Source organism: Lissotriton helveticus, chromosome 7 (assembly GCF_964261635.1).
Source record: "Lissotriton helveticus chromosome 7, aLisHel1.1, whole genome shotgun sequence".
Classification (NCBI taxonomy): Eukaryota; Metazoa; Chordata; class Amphibia; order Caudata; family Salamandridae; genus Lissotriton; species Lissotriton helveticus.
Genome location: NC_136068.1, coordinates 1,434,315,783 through 1,434,336,496, shown reverse-complemented (window position 1 = coordinate 1,434,336,496; position 20,714 = coordinate 1,434,315,783). Strand labels below are relative to the sequence as shown.

At 41.9% G+C, this 20,714-nt stretch overlaps 1 protein-coding gene across 1 annotated transcript; it reads right to left on the bottom strand.

The window, feature by feature from the left end:
* Window positions 1–8,624: 8,624 nt before the first annotated feature.
* Window positions 8,625–19,154, bottom strand: LOC144769511 (olfactory receptor 6F1-like). Its single transcript, XM_078653645.1, has 3 exons — window positions 18,596–19,154; window positions 13,521–13,608; window positions 8,625–9,678 (listed from the first exon to the last, which is right to left on the bottom strand). The coding sequence occupies exons 1-3, from the start codon at window positions 19,152–19,154 to the stop codon at window positions 8,625–8,627; spliced, it is 1,701 nt and encodes a 566-aa protein (XP_078509771.1).
* Between the last annotated feature and the right edge of the window lie 1,560 nt (window positions 19,155–20,714).

Genomic DNA, 20,714 nt, shown 5'->3' with positions numbered 1-20,714 from the left:
ATGTAGCCCAATGAAGCCCAATGTAGCCCAATGTAGCCCAAAGATGGCCGCCAGACACACAAAAAAACAAATGTAGCCCAAATATCAGCCAGATGTAGCCCAACTATAGCCCAGTGACGGAATGACCAATCAGCTTCGCAAACCTCCGTTACGCGAAGCGGAGCGCTGTTACAGATATATATCTTTTTTTGAACGTTAATTTCTCAAAATCCACTGGAGCACATATATTGAGACCTAGCAAAGGCACATCGGGCTACCAGTCCCTAATATTTTGCCAAGTTTCGTGCAAATCCATTCAGCCGTTCGATTATTATTATTATTATTTTTTTTTGCCCCGCGGGGCCCTTTTAAAACCTCCACATCAAACCTAGGGGGTCAGCGAGGATCTACTATGCCCCCTTATAGTTATTTCCCCCTTTGTTTTGACTTCCTCTTGTCTCTCGATCCTACCGAGAGACAAGATGGCGGCCGCTACGGACTGTTTGGAATGTTGACAGACGCCGGAGAACCAATCAGCTTCGCTTCACAAAGCTCCGTTGCGCGAAAAGTCCGCGTCCTGGGCCGCTGCCCAGTCCGCTGTTACAGATATATATCTTTTTTTAAACGTTAATTTCTCAAAATCCACTGCAGCACATATATTGAGACCTACAAAAGGCACATCGGGCTACCAGTCCCTACAATTTTGCCAAGTTTCGTGCAAATCCATTCAGCCGTTCGGGCTAAAAGTGAGGCCAACCGCCCTATGGAAATTAACATGGGAAAAACGCGTTTTGGGACCCCCCTTTTTTCTCGGCCCCCCCTTGACGAACCCCCCCAAAATTTTCAGGGGCTGCTCAGAAACAAAATGTGCCATTTTCCTGAAAATTTCAGCCAATTCCGTCCACAAACGCCAAAGTTATTAGACATAGAATTTTCAAAAAACCCATAGAGAAAAAATCCTAACTATATATACCTACTGGCGCCCGCCAGTAGGTAATATATTATATATATATATATATATATATATATATATATATATATATATATATATATATATATATATATATATATATATATATATATATATATATATATATATATATATTCACTGAAAAAACCATAGGTTATAGACCATATATAGTTAGGAATTAGCATTTACAAAACCTTGAAAATTCACTGAAAAAACCATAGGTTATAGACCATATATAGTTAGGAATTAGCATTTACAAAACCTTATTTTACTCACACAAAACCATTGAAATTCCATATATAGTTAGTTGCACTAACTATATATCGCGCACCCGCAATCCACTGCTGATGATGTCACATATTACATCATTCATGACATGGTCAGTGACATCACTGATGACATCACTGATGACATCTCAAATGACATCACTGATGACATGACTGATAACAACATCCAGTGATTTTTTGTTTCTGTAAAGTTTAAATATGTCTTACATATTGAAGATTGAGTGGATGTGTAAGTGTCTGGACGAAGGATTTAGTAGGTGCATGACTAACTGTATGAGTGAGTGATTAAATGTGTCTCACTGAGTGCATGGGTTAGTGACTAAACTGTCTTAATTTGTGCATCATTATGTCTGTTGTTCTGTAAACTGCTGCATGTGTTGATCGGTAGCTGTATGAGTAACTATATGGGTTATTGATTGATTGCCCAAGTATTTGTATGGGAGACTGAGTGTGTGTGTGGCTGGCTGGGAGGTGTGTGACTCTGTGCAGATCAATGTGTACTTGTATCAATGATTGTATAAGAAGGTAAGTATGTGTTAGTATATGTTTGAAAATGTAAGGTGCTCTATGTTTAACTGTATAGACAAGAAAATGGAAGTGTCATTGATTCTTTACATGATTGACTAGGTGAGTGAGTAACTCCATGGATGAGTGGCAGACTGTGACTGTCTGTATAGGTGTATGAGTGCATATGATAGTGTTGTAAAGATGAGTGATTGTATGTATGAATGATTGTATGGGTGAATGAGTGAAGGTGTGTGTAGACGTAGGAATCAGTGAGTGCGTATGTAGTAACTAGTATTGGTGTGTCAATGGTTTCAAAAATTATACTCTGTATTTAACACTGGGTGAAACAGAGGTTATATTAAAATGTGAGGAGATGCATTGTATTGTCACATGAATGATATCATCAGTGATGTGGTCATTGATGTCAAATGAGATGTCATCAGTGATGTCATCAGTGATGTCATTTGAGATGTCATCAGTGATGTCATCAGTGATGTCACTGACCATGTCATGAATGATGTAATATGTGACATCATCAGCAGTGGATTGCGGGTGCGCGATATATAGTTAGTGCAACTAACTATATATGGAATTTCAATGGTTTTGTGTGAGTAAAATAAGGTTTTGTAAATGCTAATTCCTAACTATATATGGTCTATAACCTATGGTTTTTTCAGTGAATTTTCAAGGTTTTGTAAATGCTAATTCCTAACTATATATGGTCTATAACCTATGGTTTTTTCAGTGAATTTCATTGGTTTTTTAACAGCTAATATCTGTAGCTGTAAAATGTATTCTTCTTTAAATATTTTTTTTTCTTCGTTCCCGCTTCGCGAATCGGGAAGCTTCCCGTTAGCTGACCTTGATGCCGCGAAATAGACCGCGAGCCGGTAAACGTTTCTTTACCGCAACTGCCGCGTTAGAAAACAACATCGTGACGCCTCCCGTCCGCATGACGTTTCGCGTTGTCGCGTGATACGTCATATGACGTGCTACGTTAGCGAACTGGTACGCGAAGCGAGTCGCAAAGCGCAGGTTTCTGGAAGCAAACCGGGAGGCCCTGCAAAGCGCTTAACGTAAACACAGCAGGTCATGTGACTTGGTAATAACACTTTTCATTGGTTCATTTCACTTTTGGTTTCCTAATGATGTAAGACTAGGTCATATAATCTAAAATGAACACTTTTCATTGGTTGAGAACTCTTGTTTTTCCCAAATGATGAAAATCCCTCCTTCTTTCCTCACTCTGACTTTCATCATTGTGAGAGAAAGACCCTTTGTGATCACTGAGCAATGGCTTCTTTAGTAGCTTCAGCTGGTGCTTCCCCACCACCTCCACCACATCCAAGGAAGAGTGGACCACCTGCTCAAGTTATAATTCAACAAGAAGAGGAAGAAGAGGAACAGGACGACGAGCACGAAGAGAGGCAGTTTTTGCCTGAGCAGCCCAGGACGTCTCACCGGAAAGAAAACTTCATTTGGCAATTTTTTAAAATTCCCAAAGGTCAGAAAAAAGTAAATGCAAGATACGTAACTTGCCTTATATGTCAAGATAGACTGTCCAGAGGAACCGAGAAAAAATACAGTTTCGGAAACTACACAATGCATCGCCATATGACTAGGTGGCATCCTAACAACTACAGTGCTGCACAGTTTCGGAACGACCTAGATAATCTCCCTATTATGGCCAGAAGATCTGTTGTACCGAAAGTAACGGGACCAGAGGGCAGGGAGATGGTGCCAAATATACAAATGAAATTTGGTGAAGTAAAACACATCTGCGTATTTTGCGATGGATTCATTTCCTACGGAGAAAGAAGCATCACTCTGATCAACAGAGCTATTGACTATCATATGCAAGTTTGTACGAAACGCCCAAAATAATAAATACTTCTTTTTTTGTTTTGTTGCTCCTGTTGAGCCCTTTACAATGAATCGTTTTCATTGCCCCCTCCAAGAAAACCCCCCAAAAATATAAAACTGTTCAGAAAAATTCAAAAAAAGTAAAAAAATGTTCCGAAAAATAATAAAAAAAATATAAAACAACAAAAACAATAAAAAAAAAAGTTCTTTTCAGAACTACCTCCCCGTTATTAAAAAATTGGTACAATATTTGGAACTGTGCCAACCTCTATTTCTCTTAGTTCGCTTCCCAGTTCGCTCGCCGGTACGCGAACCGGAAGCGAACCAAAAACAGTAAGTATAAGGGAAGGAAACAGACACTTATGTTAAAAGAAAGACAGCTATAGGGGAGTAAACTAGAGATACTATTACCCGTAATCCACTGCTGATGATGTCACATATTACATCATTCATGACATGCTCAGTGACATCATCAGCAGAGGATTGCGGGTTTTTTGGCAACGTGCCTTATCCACGGTTTAATAACGCTGCCTTTTGCTTTATATAAGTTTTCAAATTGTATGAAATATATACCAATAGGTCGTTATGAACCTTTAGGTAGTGCTTTTCTTCATGAGGTCTGGTCGCTTCCATACACATACAGATGTTTCAAAGATGATCAAGAAGTTTATCTGAATGGAGAGGAATGCATTGAGACGCCAGATCATTCACTAATGTGTAGGCACATACAGTTACACGGTTCATGCAACAAACACCGACCAAATATGGCTTGCGTGTTGCAAGGCACGCCAGTTCCTGCTATCATCCCCACGTTCAAGTTGTTGGAAAATGGTAGTTATTTGATGCTCAATAATGAAGATTGTTCTGGGTTAATTAAAAGTATTCCTTTTATCGTAACAGTAAGTGAACGGGTTATTTGCTGCAGAAATGTTCTATTTCCTCCCACACATGAACATAGGGAGTTTTCAATCTCGCCACAAATACCAACCTTGGGAGCAGATTTCAACGGCATGGCAAGAATAAGAGCTCTTTTGTCTCAGAGAGAGGTGGCCTTGAGTTCGGCCCGTGAAACTTTCGTGCTTCACATAGCGAACACCCGTACAGAGGTGCAGACCCTTTTCAATTCAGATTTGCCTTTCCATTTCAGCAAGATGGTTCGGACTATCTCTAACGCATCCTCCACAAAGGCCCTGGCGCACTTTTTTAAAGTTGTTACCAGTGGTCTCGTGACTTCATTTGAGAAAATCTTTGGAGTCATCCCTGCTTTCTTTCATTGTATTTTTTCCACTCTGCTTCGTGGATTGCCATTTTTACTTGCATTACCAGCGGACGCTCTTGTGCTTTTTTACATTTTTAAATATGGATGTCCCTCCTATGCAACCTCCCGCCCTGCAGCTGCTGACACTGTTCCGCAATCGCATGCTAGAATATTATGGCACAATGCCGTTGGCGATATTAAGCACGGCATATGGATTATCTTTTCGATTCTCCTACTTCACCTGTGTCCAGCCTGTATTTCACTGCCTGACCTGTGATTTCGATTGGGCCATTGACTTGTGTCTCTGCGGACCGGTTTCTCCTGACGTCGACTTTAATCAGCTGATGACTCCTATCATTACTCACGAGTTGGTTTGTCCTGGCGAAAGGATTATGGCTGTGGCATTGATGCATGGACTAATTGGTCCCTGGAATTTACTGGCGGCAACACAGTCTTTCTTGGAACAGAGCTTTCTTGAAAACCCACCGAGCTGTCCTCTGATGGTGATAGAGGATCCGGTGCTGGGAGAGCACGTATGTTCTTTTCCGCTTTTAAATTGGATGGCTGAACTGTTTTCGGATGAAGACGGTGACTTCCTATTGGAGGCTGTTGCAGCTTATTTTGCATACACAGTTATGTCATAGACCTTTTTCAGGTTTGATATGCTGAGTACTAGCATTTCATTGACAATTCATTGACTTATTTGTCAAGTTTTTATTATTTACCTTGCCTATTGGCTTAAGACTCGATAAAGTACTTGGCTGTTTTATTTTTCTTTAGCATTAAATTTTCCTAGTTTTTAATGCTTTACCTTGCGGACCGTCCACATATAAACTTGCAATCTGCTCTCATGAGATGGCACTTCTATTATCTTATTCAGTTTGTTTCCGGATCATGGGGAGGTGTCATCTACGTCCTGGATATCTTTACACCGTGTTAAGTTAGCATGGGCTCATTACCGGTTTAAACGCCATTTTTCCTTTTTTGCAACTTCTGCACACGACACTTAGTTGTTGCTTTAGCTTTCAACCTAGTAGTTCATCGTGGTTTACATGAGAATAATATGTTATTGCTCTACTATCTGCTTTGCTTGTTAAACTATATCTGTACAGCGAGTGCTAAAGTTTCAAGAACAACACGATACAGAATTGTTATGAGGTCTGATCTCCACGACTTCATACTCATAACATAAGTGCAACTTCTGCCAATTCTGGGCATGAGGCGGGTTTTATATTGCTTTGCCGAACACACATACACAACACTTGATGCGGTTCACATGAAGAGAGAGCTGGTGTATGCTGATGTGATTCCTTCAAATCTAAGACACTAAAGTATGGGCACGCCCTAAACCAACACAAAGAGACCTTCTTAGCAAATAATATAATATGTGTATTAGGGAGGGTGAGATATAAGCAGCCGCGGGCCGTGGAGGGAGTTACGGTGAGGCAGGGAGGCGGGGAGGGGGAGAAGCAGGGTGGAGCCGTCTCCACCCTGCCCCTCCCCCTCCCCGCCTCCCTGCCCCACCGTAACTCCCTCCACGGCCCGCGGCTGCTTATAAGTGTTGCTAACTCTTATTCATTTACAGAATGTTAACATACTGTCACCATTCGCTTTTTATGTACTAGTAACTATGCTGGTAATTTTGCTACTGATAATATGTGTACTTGTATTATCTAAGATACTACGCCTGAGAAGAAGGCATTAGTAAATAAACATTTCAAATACACATGTGTTCTTCTTAACTCCATGTTCTGTTTTCTAAGAAATATATAACGACCGACTGTTCATGAGTTCCACGTATCCTGAGGTACTATAAGTTCATATTCTGGATTGTCTAAACATTGAGAGTTTGTTATATCCAATGTGACACTGTACCTAGCTTGCTAAGGGGTTTTTGATTACTAAGGTGAGTTTTGGGACACCCTAATTCGCCGAGGTTCCAATCCTCTGTCCACAGTTCTGTGTGAGAACAGAAACCCTGCGACAGGGGCACCCCCGACCCTTGCTGGAGCTTCATCACACTTGCGATACAACTCCAGCAATGCGCCACCTTTACGGCACAGATACATCACGCATCTGTGCTGTTTTTGCCCCATGATGCGCCGTATTGTAAATGCAGCACACCATAGGTGACGGAACAGCGGCACAGAATGACTAACACATCCCTGGTGATGCGCCAGTCATCATAAATCTATCCCTATGCTTCTTATCTTGTTAGAGATGAACCGCCATATGTATCATCAAAGTTTTTTGCATTTCCTAAATAGCGAACTTTAAGGAATAAATAGCGATTCTTTACCATTCCTAGTTTGCGATGAGCTATTTGCTAATTACAAATTACCCATTCATTTCCTTCATTTCCATAGGGCGGTTGGACTCACTTTTAGCTCGAACGGCTGAATGGATTTGCACGAAACTTGGCAAAATTGTAGGGACTGGTAGCCCGATGTGCCTTTGCTATGTCTCAAGATATATGCTCCAGTGGTTTTTACGAAAATTAACTTTGAAAAATATATATTGGGCTACATTGGCCTATATATATGTTGGAACCCAAATGTAGCCCAATGTAGCCCAATGAAGCCCAATGAAGCCCAATGTAGCCCAATGTAGCCCAAAGATGGCCGCCAGAGACGAAAAAAAACGAATGTAGCCCAAATATCAGCCAGATGTAGCCCAACTATAGCCCAGTGACAGAATGACCAATCAGCGTCGCAAACCTCCGTTACGCGAAGCGGAGCGCTGTTACAGATATATATCTTTTTTTGAACGTTAATTTCTCAAAATCCACTGGAGCACATATATTGAGACCTAGCAAAGGCACATCGGGCTACCAGTCCCTAATATTTTACCAAGTTTCGTGCAAATCCATTCAGTCGTTCGATTATTATTATTTTTTTTTTTTTTTGCCCCGCCTTGCCCCGCGGGGCCATTTTAAAACCTCCACATCAAACCTAGGGGGTCAGCGAGGATCTACTATTCCCCCTTATGGTCATTTGCCCCTTCGCTTTCGCCTCCTCTTGTCTCTCGATCCTACCGAGAGACAAGATGGCGGCCGCTACGGACTGTTTGGAATGTTGACAGACGCCGGAGAACCAATCAGCTTTGCTTCACAAAGCTCCGTTGCGCGAAAAGTACGCGTCCTGGAGCGCTGCCCGGTCCGCTGTTACAGATATATATCTTTTTTTAAACGTTAATTTCTCAAAATCCACTGTAGCACATATATTGAGACCTACAAAAGGCACATCGGGCTACCAGTCCCTACAATTTTGCCAAGTTTCATGCAAATCCATTCAGCCGTTCGGGCTAAAAGTGAGGCCAACCGCCCTATGGAAAACTCAATGTTAAAAACACGTTTTGGGACCCCCCTTTTTTCTCGGCCCCCCCTTGACGAACCCCCCCCAAATTTTCAAGGGCTGCTCAGAAACAAAATGTGCCATTTTCCTGAAAATTTCAGCCAATTCCGTCCACAAACGCCAAAGTTATTAGACATAGAATTTTCAAAAATCCCATAGAGAAAAAATCCTAACTATATATACCTACTGGCGACCGCCAGTAGGTAATATATATATATATATATATATATATAGTTGCGAAAATATGAGGCTGGCAAGATGTTTAAACCTATAGCTAGGGACTCGTGGTGCAGGGAGCCCAAGTATCCCTGCCTATTGAAGCAAAGAGTCAATGAAAAAGGAAGCAATGCAATGAAGGCAAGCAATAAGGGATATAGAACTATGGAAACCTGAAGATTTTGTTATTCCTACATCTTCTTACAACAAGGGATCCGAAACAAATTGAAAGATTTATTTCTTGTGCCAATTTCTTTGCTGCTGTGAGGATTGGTTTGGACTGCTGTTTCTCCTCCAAACATAGACAGACACATGTTCATGATTTTCCTTAGTGCATCCCTCATTTCTTTGTTTCTGAGGCTGTAAATCAAAGGATTTAACAATGGAGTTACAACACAGTAGAATATTGACACCACTTTATCTAATGAAAACCTGATGCTGGAATTTGGTCTTATGTACATGAATATTACAGTCCCATAGAAAATTATAAGGACTGTGAGATGGGAGGCACATGTGTTGAATGCCTTCTTCTGCCCGGCAGTAGATGGAATGCATAATATGGAACGAATAATACATGTGTAGGATATCATCGTCAGTAGGCAGCAACCCAATATCACTATCCAGGCTATGGCTAAAAATGTAAATTGGCCTACTGATGTGTCTCCGCAAGAGAGTTTCAACAGAGGGGCAAAGTCACAGAAGAAGTGGTCAATTTCATTTGGAGTACAAAAAGTCAATGAGGAAATCCACAAAGCTGGCAGAACAGGAGCAAACATTGCACTCATCCAGGCACCAATGGCCAGATAGCAACTGGCTGTGTCTGACATAATTTGGGCATAACGCAATGGGTTACAGATTGCCACATACCTATCATAAGCCATAACAGCAAGAAGGAAGTTTTCACATGCTCCAAACGCAAAAAGGAAATAAAATTGTGCAATGCAAATTGGGACAGAAATAGTTTTCTCATCTGTCAGCAAAGTCACTAACATTTTTGGCACAGTTGCAGTAGTATAGAGAATCTCCAAGAAGGAAAAACTGGATAAAAAGTGATACATTGGTTTGTGAAGCTTTCTCTCAAACGTTACTAGTGTGATTATCATCATGTTGGAGCTAATTGTTAAGATGTACATTGTCGCAAATAAAGCAAAGAGAAAGATCTGAAGCCCCTGCACCACTTCAAACCCCACAAAGATGAATATGTTGGTTGTGGTTCGATTTCCATGTTCAATGCTTTTCTTGACCCTGGAATTAAACATACATCATTAATTATGGATTGAAATGCCACCTTGCATAAACTTTTCATGTTTGGAATAAATACACCTATATGATTGAAAAGTAAATATGTGATGTAAGGAAGTGGACATGATAACTATTTGTTGCTAGATGTTAACTTCTGCATCTGGCCTCGTAGCACATGGGTAAGACCCAAACTAAATCACTAATGCATCAAACTGTTCATCCTCTGGATTTCCTGCGACATGCACAATTTGTTTTAATGCCCTATTTTTCATCTTCCATGTGTTCATTCCCTTCAGCAGATATGGTAATATGCATTAAGGACCTCACCTCTGTGTTTTGACGCAGGGCGCCGCCGCAAGGAATCTTGCTGCACTGCCATGAATCATAAAAAGAGGTGGAGTGCGCCATATCTATGAGATACAGCGCGGTCCTGTCATTTTCCGCTGTGCTGGTGCACAATGGGCTGCCATGCACCAGCAAAGACACCAAGGCGCAATGAAGCAAGGGTTCCTGCATTGCTTGAATGATTGTTTTAGTGCAGGAATTGACACATTCCTGCACATAAACAATCACAAGAGCTGTTTACCTCTTTCCATTAGTGCTGCAGAATGCAGCACTCATAGAAAAAGAAAAAACAAGGAGAAATAAAGGAATTTCTCCTCGTTCTGCCTCCCGAACACCTCCGCTGCTGAGGTTTAGGAATCCCCAGGTTATAGAACATTGTAAATCTGTGAATGTGTCAGATTCCATGAGTGTTGCATGGGTACACCCACAGCATCACCCATGGAATGCCCCTTTCATGCAGAGTACTGCGTGAAAGGGTACCATATTTACAAGGCCATGAAAAGCGACGCAGAGTGGCTTTGCGTGGCCATGCAAACATGGGCCAACACACTGCGCCACTGGAGCATCAAAAAAAGTGACACTTCTGTGGCTAAAGGTGCCTCGTAAATGAGGCCTGAAATGCTTTATTGTCATATTTGATTCTAATACCATATTATGGCTAACTCCAATTATTATAGTATTAAAATAGTTATTTAGAGATTGTATGATTATTGAGAGGAAGATGCTCATAAGACAAATGTTATACAGAAAAAAATTATTATTACTAAATGTCATATGCAGAAATATCTATTAGTAACTGGAATATAATCTAACAAAATATTCTGTGAACAGCCACATAGCATACAAAAATGCTGGCTGAAACGTTTTGTTTTTACGAAAATGCAATGAAAACATCCAAAGTATTAGAAGCAACCATAATGCCTGCTAAAATAGGTGTGTGACACAGGCCTAGCAGACAAGGCACAGCAACGTTAGAGGCAAAGACTAGAAGATCACACAACCACGTGAACCAGGAGACACTCGGCTACCCAAGACACCAAAGGAGAGTTTGGAACATTAAGGTTCACAGTGAGGTTTGATAGAAGGAGTGAGAGGGCAAAAAGATGCCGATAATTTCAAGCCTGCACCCTAGGGTATAATGGAGAGAGTGTTTCTGTATTATAAAATCACCTTGTAAGCTGGAAGACTGGCTGGTGCAGGTGTCAAATGTGTTCACTCTTACACGGAGTGTTTTAAACACACACAATTAGTGAAAAATGGGGCAGATGGATTAAAAGAAAACCAGCGAAGGTGGGAGACAGCCCCAGATATTTACTGCCAGGGATGCAATCATACATTCTGACAAAGTTCAGAGACCGGTTGCTGTAGGTGCCAAATGTGCTCACTGTTATAGGGGTGATTTTAACTGCACGAAGACGGGAGAGTGGGAAAGATGGATTAAGAGGAATCCAGCAGAGGGGGGAGACAGAAGAATGCATGCCTTCACCGGGCCTGACAGGTTATGGAGGGAGGGGAACCACAATGTCAGACAGCATCCTATGTGTCAGGCATACTCACTCACTGATTTCTAGACTCATGGTCCAACATTCCTTGGGGGTAACTTGAATGGCAATTAGACCTTTGGAATTTACTGATTGGCACAACATTCATTAAATATTTTGGGTACAGGAACAGAGCAGTATTTGATGGAAAATACTACAGCAGTTCAATCAAGATTCCAGGAAGTCTGTGAAATAGTGGTCAGAGAACTCTTGATATTCCACGTTGCTGGGAAAAGGAGGGAGGTAATTAGAATAGTAACAGAGTTAGAGGATACACTGTGTTGGTGGGAAGCGGTGAATAGTTTACATTCAAACCCTGACCTGACACTCCAAATTGCGCTTACAAGGGATGAATAGAGGAGAATTGTAGAAGTAAACTATTAAAATTTTACAAGGTGAGCAAATTACTGGCCTGGCTATTGCGCAGGGTAGAAAGTCAAAGCTGGATATCTAGCATTGAAAATAAGGAAGGGTGTATGATTGACTCAGTGAAGGGAATAGCAGAGGCCTTTTGAACCTAATTTGGGAACTTTCACCATGGGCAACTTTATCAAAATGTCAGAAGTTCATAAATTGCATCCAAACTCCTGTTCTAGACAGAGAAGACAAACAAATGCTAGATGGTGAACTCAAAGTGGAGGAGATAGGTCAGCAATTTCACAATTACAAAGGAGGAAGATCCCTGAGGTCAATGGGTTCCCACATAAATTCTTTAAATGCCTGAAGGGGAAAGGTGGTGGAGCCACTTAAGGGTATGATATAGGAGGCAAAAAGGGGGCAGTGTCTAACAATGGTGAGCATTGTGCCCATCTGTAAGGAGAGAAAACTAATTGAGCAGTGTGCCACATAGACGCCCATTACTTTACTCAATATAGAAGTAAAGATCTTGGCAAAGGTGCTGATGCATTGCCAGTCCCAGGTCACTGACAAATGAATAGTTCCAGATCAATCAGGCTTCATGTCTCGGAGTTCCTTGAGTCACAAACTTAGAAGACAATTTGCGTTCCTGGTGAGACGTGACACTATTCAGGAGTCAGCGATCTTAGTAGCCTTAGATGCTGAAAAGACAATTGATTCAGTAAAGCTTGTAAACCTACAAAAAATAGGGCCCGGACCTGAGTTTTCATCATCAAACTGATGGCAGGAATTGGAGTTAATGGGCAATCCCACAAGAGTTTCAGCATTGGAGGAGGACGAGGTAAGGATGTCCATTCTCTCTCATTTTCTGCTTGCTCTGAAACCTTTGACCAATTGGGTGAGAGTAGGCTTCCAGATCCATGGGCTAAAGTTGGCATCATATTGAGAGGATGTGATTTCTGTTAATGCTGATGATCTCCTCTATTCGATGGACCCATCATATTCAATACCAAGATTATTGGAAAGTATAGACATATGTGGAACATAATAGGGAGTATGCATCAATTGGCACAAATGGAAAGCATCCTCAATCTCCTAATGGTAGCTCAGGTGGGTCAGAAATGCCTACTAGGATTAGTAGGCACACACTCACAGAGTTTGTTGAGTTTTGTCCACTTTGCTCTACAGTTGGAGCACTTAGTTTGGCAAAAACTCTGTTATCCGCCATGTGGCAGAGTTTACCCCTTCAGTTGTTGTAGGCAGCTGAAGGTGGAAGCTCATGAGTCATGATCTGTTAAGGCTATATTGTATTTCTTGGCAGAGCAGGAAAGCACTAGCCAATGACAGCGTCGCTTGTGACAAGTGGTCTCCATCTTGCAAAGGTGCGCTGCTGAATTGCTAACATGGCATTCCACTGTGCATTGAGATCAAGCTGAGGCAGTCGCGTAGGAAGGAGGTGCAGTGGGTGCGAGCCGCCCCAGGTGTCATTACTGTCTATCCTAATCTAGTGTAGTAATTTTTCCAGTGTTTCATTACAAAACCCGCTCTGATCGCACAGTCCTCTTACCCTGTTCTATGAACAACCTAAAGGCAAAGGGTTACGTTTTCTTAGTAGCTTTAGAAGTACACCCACAGCCACCCTGTTTTAGCAGCTCTCGTTTTCTACTTTTCTTGCTCATCTGAAGACTTCCTAATGATGGCAAGTAGGAAAAGTTAGCTGTGAGTAATTCAGTTTTTTCGGAACAGTGTGTGCATGTAACAGTGTGTTGAGTGGTTGCGACGTGTGAACTGCAAGTTGCTTATCAGTGTGACGGACCGGTGGACTCCCAAAGAGTTTTCAGGTAACTCTGTGGAATTCCGCAGAGTAAAACTCCACAAGATACGCCCATCCCTAATAATGATGGACACTGGAGAGATTTTCCCACCTGGGAATATATGTGACTCTAGACCCGGTTTAGTGGTGTAATTTAGGGAGAATTGACTTCAAAACTGATATGTGACATTGTCAGAAGCTCTCTTTATCACTGCTAAGTAGAGCAGCTTTATACAAAATGATATTTTTTTAATTTCAACATGTTTGATTACATTTTTATACAAGATTATATTGGCAGTTCTGTTACAGGGTTAGCATAGGTTGTATCAAGAGCTGTTTATACATCAGTATATTGAGACGTTACGTCCTGTTTGTTTAGCTAACCCCACCTGACGATAGTTAGAGAAAAAGAGAAAGAGCCAGGTTGAGAAAAGTCATAGAAACAAGGGGGGAAAGAAGAGGTGGGAGACAGGCAAGGAGAGTTACATTTCTTAACAGTTACTTATAACATTCTGTGGGGATTTTTGTACCCATGTAGGTGGTGATGGTGGGGCTCCCCCCTTGAGGCCGGCCCGGGAAGGTGACATTGGTTGAAACCAGTTAAGTACGATTTGTCTGGGTGGTGCGTTCATAGGGGGTACTAGGTTGCGTACCGCTGGTACCTTATTTTCACAGAGGTTCATAAGAGTCTAGGTACATGTCAAGAGATTTCCACATCTTCCTGGATGCCTGTTTCCATGGTGAGTTCTGCAGTGCAATGCTGTCCGCACCTCTGAGATGGGTGATCCAGTTGAACAAGCCTTTGTAAGAAGTTTTACTTGTGTCTTTCCAATTGGCGAGGACCATTTTCACTGCTGCTGTCAATAGCAGGTCTAGTTGGTCTTTATCGGGTTCAGATCTCAAGTCTGTGCAGATAAATGCCATGGCAAGGGTGGAAAATATTTTTGTTAGCTTACATTCAAACAAACCATTTATAACACAAAGATTTTCTCCCAGAATGATTTGAGTGTTGGGCAGTGAAAGATAAGGTTTCTAAATCCCCGGTTTCCTTGTTGCAGTTCCAACATAGCGCGACCTCCCTTAGGCCTAATGAGAATAAACTGGCCGGGAAGATCTTATTACGTGAGGCCGAGCTCCATAGTGTGGCCCCTTCTTGTTCGTTATGTGTGGCGTTTGTTTGTTTATCCCAATAGGCAACCGTCTTAACATTAAGCTTAGAGGATTTTGAGTGGCGAAGTTTGTAGAGCTGTGAGACCTGGTGTCCCAAATTATTAATGTTCGACACAAACCTGGAGATTGATGGCTATGATGCGGAAAATTTGTTTTTTGACAGGGCCGTTCTTATTTAAAAAAAAATATAGAATTCAATGTCAGCTAGGTTGTATCTTGACTTGAGGTCTGTGTATATGATAGGGTATGTTTCGTTTTGTAGTTGGTAAAGATAGTGGATATCTTTTTCGATCCATACATCGAAGGCTAGGCTTTTCCCTTGATACAAAATCTTGCTATTGGCCCATAGTGAGTCCATTTTCGAACCATTGATGCTATTCTCCAGCTTCTTATCTACCTTTTGTAGTGCGATTTCTGTATTTTTAAAAATGGTCTTGGAGGTGTGGGAGTTTCTATTGGTTGCTAATAGAGCCAGGGGGCTTAGGTTATTCAGGATCGCCCTCTCTACCTGTAGCCATACTGGCGTATAGTCGGCGGGTGGTTATATCCAGTATGAGCCTGGTTTTGCCAGAAAGGCTAGCTGGAATATTCTGAAGTCTGCTAGATATACCCCTCCTTGACTTTTATCCAGTCTTTGTGACTTTGTTTTCTGATACTTATACGTGCTTTCTTCCCTTGCCAAGGAATTTGGAGATCAGGATGTCAATTTTGAGGTGGAAATCATCTGTAAGGAGGAGCCGGAGCATACTGATCATTGGGGTGATCATCATTTTAATAGTTCCTATTCTGCCCCACCATGTTATGAATTTTGGGGACCAGGAGTCCAGGAGTTTCTTAATCTTTTCTAGTAGTAGTTTCTCATTCTGATGCAGCGTGTTGATTAAGTCGCTACCCAAATTTATACCTAGGTATTTGATATATCCTATTTGTCAGGCTAAGCCCACATCCCTAGGGTGCCTCTTGTGCAAAGAATATTTAGTGGTTTGCATTCTGACTTGCCTCTGTTTAGTTTACACTCTGAGAACTCGGAATACTTTGCTATCGTCTCCATCAGGGTCTCAATTGATGTCTTTGGTAGTTCAGTTACTATTAGTATGTCATCTGCATAGGCTGCTAATTTTACTTCAACTTCATAGATATTGATCCCTTTTTTTTAAATATTTTATTTTGATCCGACATTTTCAAATCAATCATAACACAATACACATAATTTTGACAGCAAAAAAAAAAAGAAAAAGCCATACCGTATGATCAAACACAAAATATATACAACCAGTTTTATCCCCTTTTTCGCCCCTCCACCATCTCCCCCCAGCACACCCACTTGCCAGAACCGAAGGAGATCGTATTCCAAAAAAGGAAAGAAAGAAGAATTTTTTTTTTATATTAGATTAATTTAGATTGATTCAGTTTAATTTTAGTTTATGCCCAGAACTATCCATTAGCTAATACCTATTAGTCTAACCGGTTTCTGGTTCTTACCAATTCATCCTAACCTAGCGGACCGCTTAGCCTAGTTGTCTGCTTAACAGTTTACAAGCTTAAAACATAGATTCATTAATCCATGAACTAATTGGAGCCCAAATTTCAGCCCCCTTTTTCCTGGCTCTTAATCCTCTGCGTTTGTATATTTCTTTCTCCCAGCGGTATGTAGCAAGCAATTTTCCCAGCCAGCTATGAACTGAAGGGGGCTCTTTATCAAGCCACACTGTCGCTATGGTAAGCCTAAACACCGCCATCATAATATAAAGCAGCGTCTTCTTGGGTGTTGGAAAACCCTGGTTGCTTACACCCAGTAGTATAACCTGTGGTGATAACACAATATCACTATCCATTATTTGTTTAACGTAATAGTCCATTTTCCCAATTAGAACAATAGACAGGGGCAGGTAGCAAAAATATGCACACTATCGGAGGCCAGTTCTCCACAACGGGAGCAACTGATTCCTGAAGTACCTCCCCACCTGAATATCCGTGCTGGAGTAATATACAAGTTAAACCACGTTTTATACCATTGAACCTGAATATTAGCTGAGATGGCTGCAGTAGAGCTTAATAATAAAGAATCCTCGCAGACCCCGGGTCAGCTTGGACCTGCTCTTGCCATCGGTCCATATGCTTGGCGAGATCATCCTCCATTATATCATTAAGTAATGTGTAAAGCTTAGAGATTGATGCCTCTTGCGTTCCTAAGACTGCCTCCATTAGTGGAATTTTATGGCCCTGAATCATCTTTTTAAAAAGGAAGTCCCTAATTTGTAAATATTTAAAAAAGTGATTATTCCCCACACCAAATTTTTCTTTAATTAAAGCAAACAACAGAATTGTGTTGTCCCTTATTAAATCCCCAATGTGCCTTATCTTTTTCTCCTTCCAAGATTCCATATAGCCATCGTGAAAGATTTCTGGTAAAAGTTGGTTGTTTTGTAGATGCGTATACCTATGTATCCTATTTAATTTCATTTTTTTTCCTAATGGAGGTCCAAATTTTAAAAGCACCCAGCATAACCTTGAATTTTACTCTTTTGAAGTAGGCAAGATCAATATGCCGTGTGAAACAGCCGTGGGCCTCTTCCCCAAGCAATAATTTGTATATGGAGGGGTAGGATCCCTCTTGGTCATTAGCATATCCTTTACCCAACAGTTCGGACAGCTGTTGGAGATTAGCAGCCCAATAAAAATCTGAATATCTGGGACCGACCACCCCCCCCTGGTCCTTGTGTAAAGGCATATACTTCAAAGCTCTCCGTGGGTGTCTCCCTGCCCATAAAAACTTGGAAATGACTTGGTTAAAGGCAGAAAGCCAATTTTTGTTTACTTCCAGTCATATTGATCTAAAAAAATATAAAATTCTGGGCAAAAACATCATTTTGATAACGTTGCACCTTCCTAGTAGTGTCAGATGGAGGTTGTTCATTCTATTGAAGTCTGCCTTGCTCTTACGTACTACATCTTCCACTTTTGCTGTAATTTCCACCCCTATATCTCGCCTTCTCTGTGACCCTGCTATCAACCAGGTCTACCATTGAGTTTTTAATTATCATGGTTTTCTCCCTGTTCAGATAGTAGCCTGAAACATCCCCGAATTTTTCAGCCTCTTTTTCTACCACCCTAACTGCCTCCGCAGGGTTAGATGTTGTTATAGCAAGATCCTCTGCGTATGCTAAGATCTTTACTTCTCCTCCCCTGTTTTGAGCTGCCCAGATGTCGTTGTTCTCCACTATTGTCCTAATATAGGGGTCTATATATAAAGCAAATAATAGTGGAGAACAAGGACACCCTTGACGAGATCTGCGTGTGATTTTAATTGGATCTGATGAGGCGCCCATCACATTGATCCTTGCCTCAGGGTTTTGATACATGCAACTTATTGCGTTAATATAGCTTCTGCCCAATCCCTGCTTTGCCATGGTGGCCCACAGAAAGGGCCAGGAGACCCTATCAAAGACCTTTTCGGCGTCCAAGAGTATGGCCGCGATAGGGTCCCCTGACACTCTAGCAAGATCAAATAGCGTGATTATCCTCCTTATGTGGTCTGTAGTCCCTCTGCCTGGTACGAATCCATGCTGGAACGGATATACTAGTTTACGTATAACAGCTGTGAGCCTATTTGCAAACATTTTTGAGTAGATCTTTAAATCACTATTCAGCAGGGTTATTGGCCTGTAAGATCCTAATTCCTCAGTTGGTTTACCTTTTTTCAGGAATACTATGATAGACTCCCCTTTCCATGAATCTGGCGTGATCTGGTCCCGTTGAGCCCTTTGGAAGACTTCCAACATCAGTCCCATAATGTGTGTTTTAAATTTTTTATAAAATTCCCCAGGCATTGAGTCAGGTCCAGTGGCTTTGCCTATTGGGGTCTGGTCTATTGCTGTTGACAGTTCTTCCCAGGTGATTGGGCCCTCTAGTTGTTCTCCTTCTTCTGCAGATAATTGGCCCAAAGCCACCCCTGTTAAGTAATCCTGTATTTTCTGGCTCCCACCCCTGATGTCTTCAGTATACAGTTTCTGGTAAAATTTCTGAAATGCCGTCATAATGGCCTTTGTCTCAGTCTCCAGCCCCAGATCCGGATCCCTGATCTCTCTTATCCTGGCGTGCACTATTCTCTCCCTGGTGCGTGTCTCAAGAAGGTGCCCTATTTTTTCACTGCTCTCATAAACCTGGGTTTTCCATGCCAGATATTTACCGGCTGCCTTTTTCACTGAGATTTGTGTGATGGCAGATTTTGCAACGGTGACTTTTATCTGCATAGCCCCTGAGTCTATTCCAGCAGACAGCGCCTCTATCAGCTGAACCTCCGTTGTGCCCAACTCTTTATATAATACTTGTAGCAGGCTTTTCTCTTTCCTCTGAGAATCCCACCCAAATCTGTTTGTTTCTCCCCTTACCCCTGCTTTCAGCGTATCCCACACATTGCTTAGGCTAGTTATCTTCAATAAACCTGGGGATCCACTCGCCAAGCTGCCGGATATATTCTGCCTCACTTAAATAAGCCCTGTTGAAAGACCACTGTGTCTGCCTAAGAGGAAGCTCGATATCTAGCTCAATCACCAGGGTGTTATGGTCTGACATGACCTTTGGGAATAGATCAATTGTGCTTTTGGAGGCTAATTCCTGAGAAGCTAGAAAGTAATCCAACCTTGCAAAGACCTTGTGAGATCGGCCCCCCTGTTTAGAGCCCACACATCTTCTAACCCGTGTAGTGCCTGCAGCTGGGATAGTGAGTTAAACACTTTGGGCTTCCTGCCCTGATAGGGAATCTTCCTTGAGGCAACTTGGCAGTTCAGATTAATATTTAGGTCTCCACAGAGAATCAAAGGTAAAGTCCAACCTACTAGTTCCGTTCTAAGCCAATCCAGCGGAGCTGGGTCATCCAATACTGACCCGTATACAGAACAAAGGGTGAATATTTTATTTTCAATACACACTTGAACAATCACCCATCTTCCCAAGCTGTCAGCCTGACATCGAGAGAAGCTAAGGATGCAACTTGTCCCGTTCCTTGCCAGGACAGCCACCCCTTTTGTGCGAGATTCTTGTGATTTATTTGCTACAATATAATACCTAGACAATTCCAGGAGTCTTTTGCTACTTCCCTCAATATGCGTTTCCTGGAGGCATAGGATATCAGCTCTTAAAACTTGCACATCAATACTGATCTGCCTCCTTTTCTGGGGATCATTTAAGCCACAAATATTCACTGAGGCAATTCAAATTTTTCTCCCCATTTATGGCATAAAAAGATAACAAATAGATGCGATCCGGCAACCGAACAAAAAAAGAAACACAACATTTTATGCACACCCGTCTACCGTGAAATACTGCTTCTCCTGTGGTCCCCGAAGTCTCTATATCCGCTCTACCGTGGTGTGGCAGAAGTCAGAGCGGACGAAGAAGGAGTGTCCTGCTGCAGTTCTTTTTGCGTCGGGCCGGGCTTTTTCAAAAATGACTTGGCGTAACAGAAAATTGCCAAAGAATATTAGTATGGCTCTGGGTTTGTCTTCCTGTCCAGGCCTTTTCTTAAGCATTAAGGGGAACCTGTGCACCCTTTGCACTTCTGCATCCCAGTCCCAATGTGACAGCTCTGGGAAGGCCTCCTGAAAGATTCTCAGAACAAAGCCTCGAATATCGTTGCCTTCCTCCTTTTCCGCAATTCCTAGTAGCCGTAGGTTGTTTCGCCGCTGTATATTTTCAAAGTCCTCCAGCTTCCAAAGGACGTCCGTTAGTCTGCTTTCCTGAGATGTGGATTGCTTGTCAGAGTTCTCCACACTTGCTTCCAGATGGACTATGTGCTCCTCCAGTACAGTAGT

Coding starts and splice junctions, on each gene's coding strand:
- LOC144769511 (XM_078653645.1), bottom strand. CDS start 19,154: ATGCAGATAAAAGTCACCGTTGCAAAATCTGCCATCACACAAATCTCA. Junction 13,609..18,595: donor CATAGTATTCCTGAAAAAAG/GTAAACCAACTG, acceptor TGCCATCATTAG/GAAGTCTTCAGATGAGCAAG. Junction 9,679..13,520: donor TCTAAAGCTACTAAGAAAAC/GTAACCCTTTGC, acceptor GTTTAATTCCAG/GGTCAAGAAAAGCATTGAAC.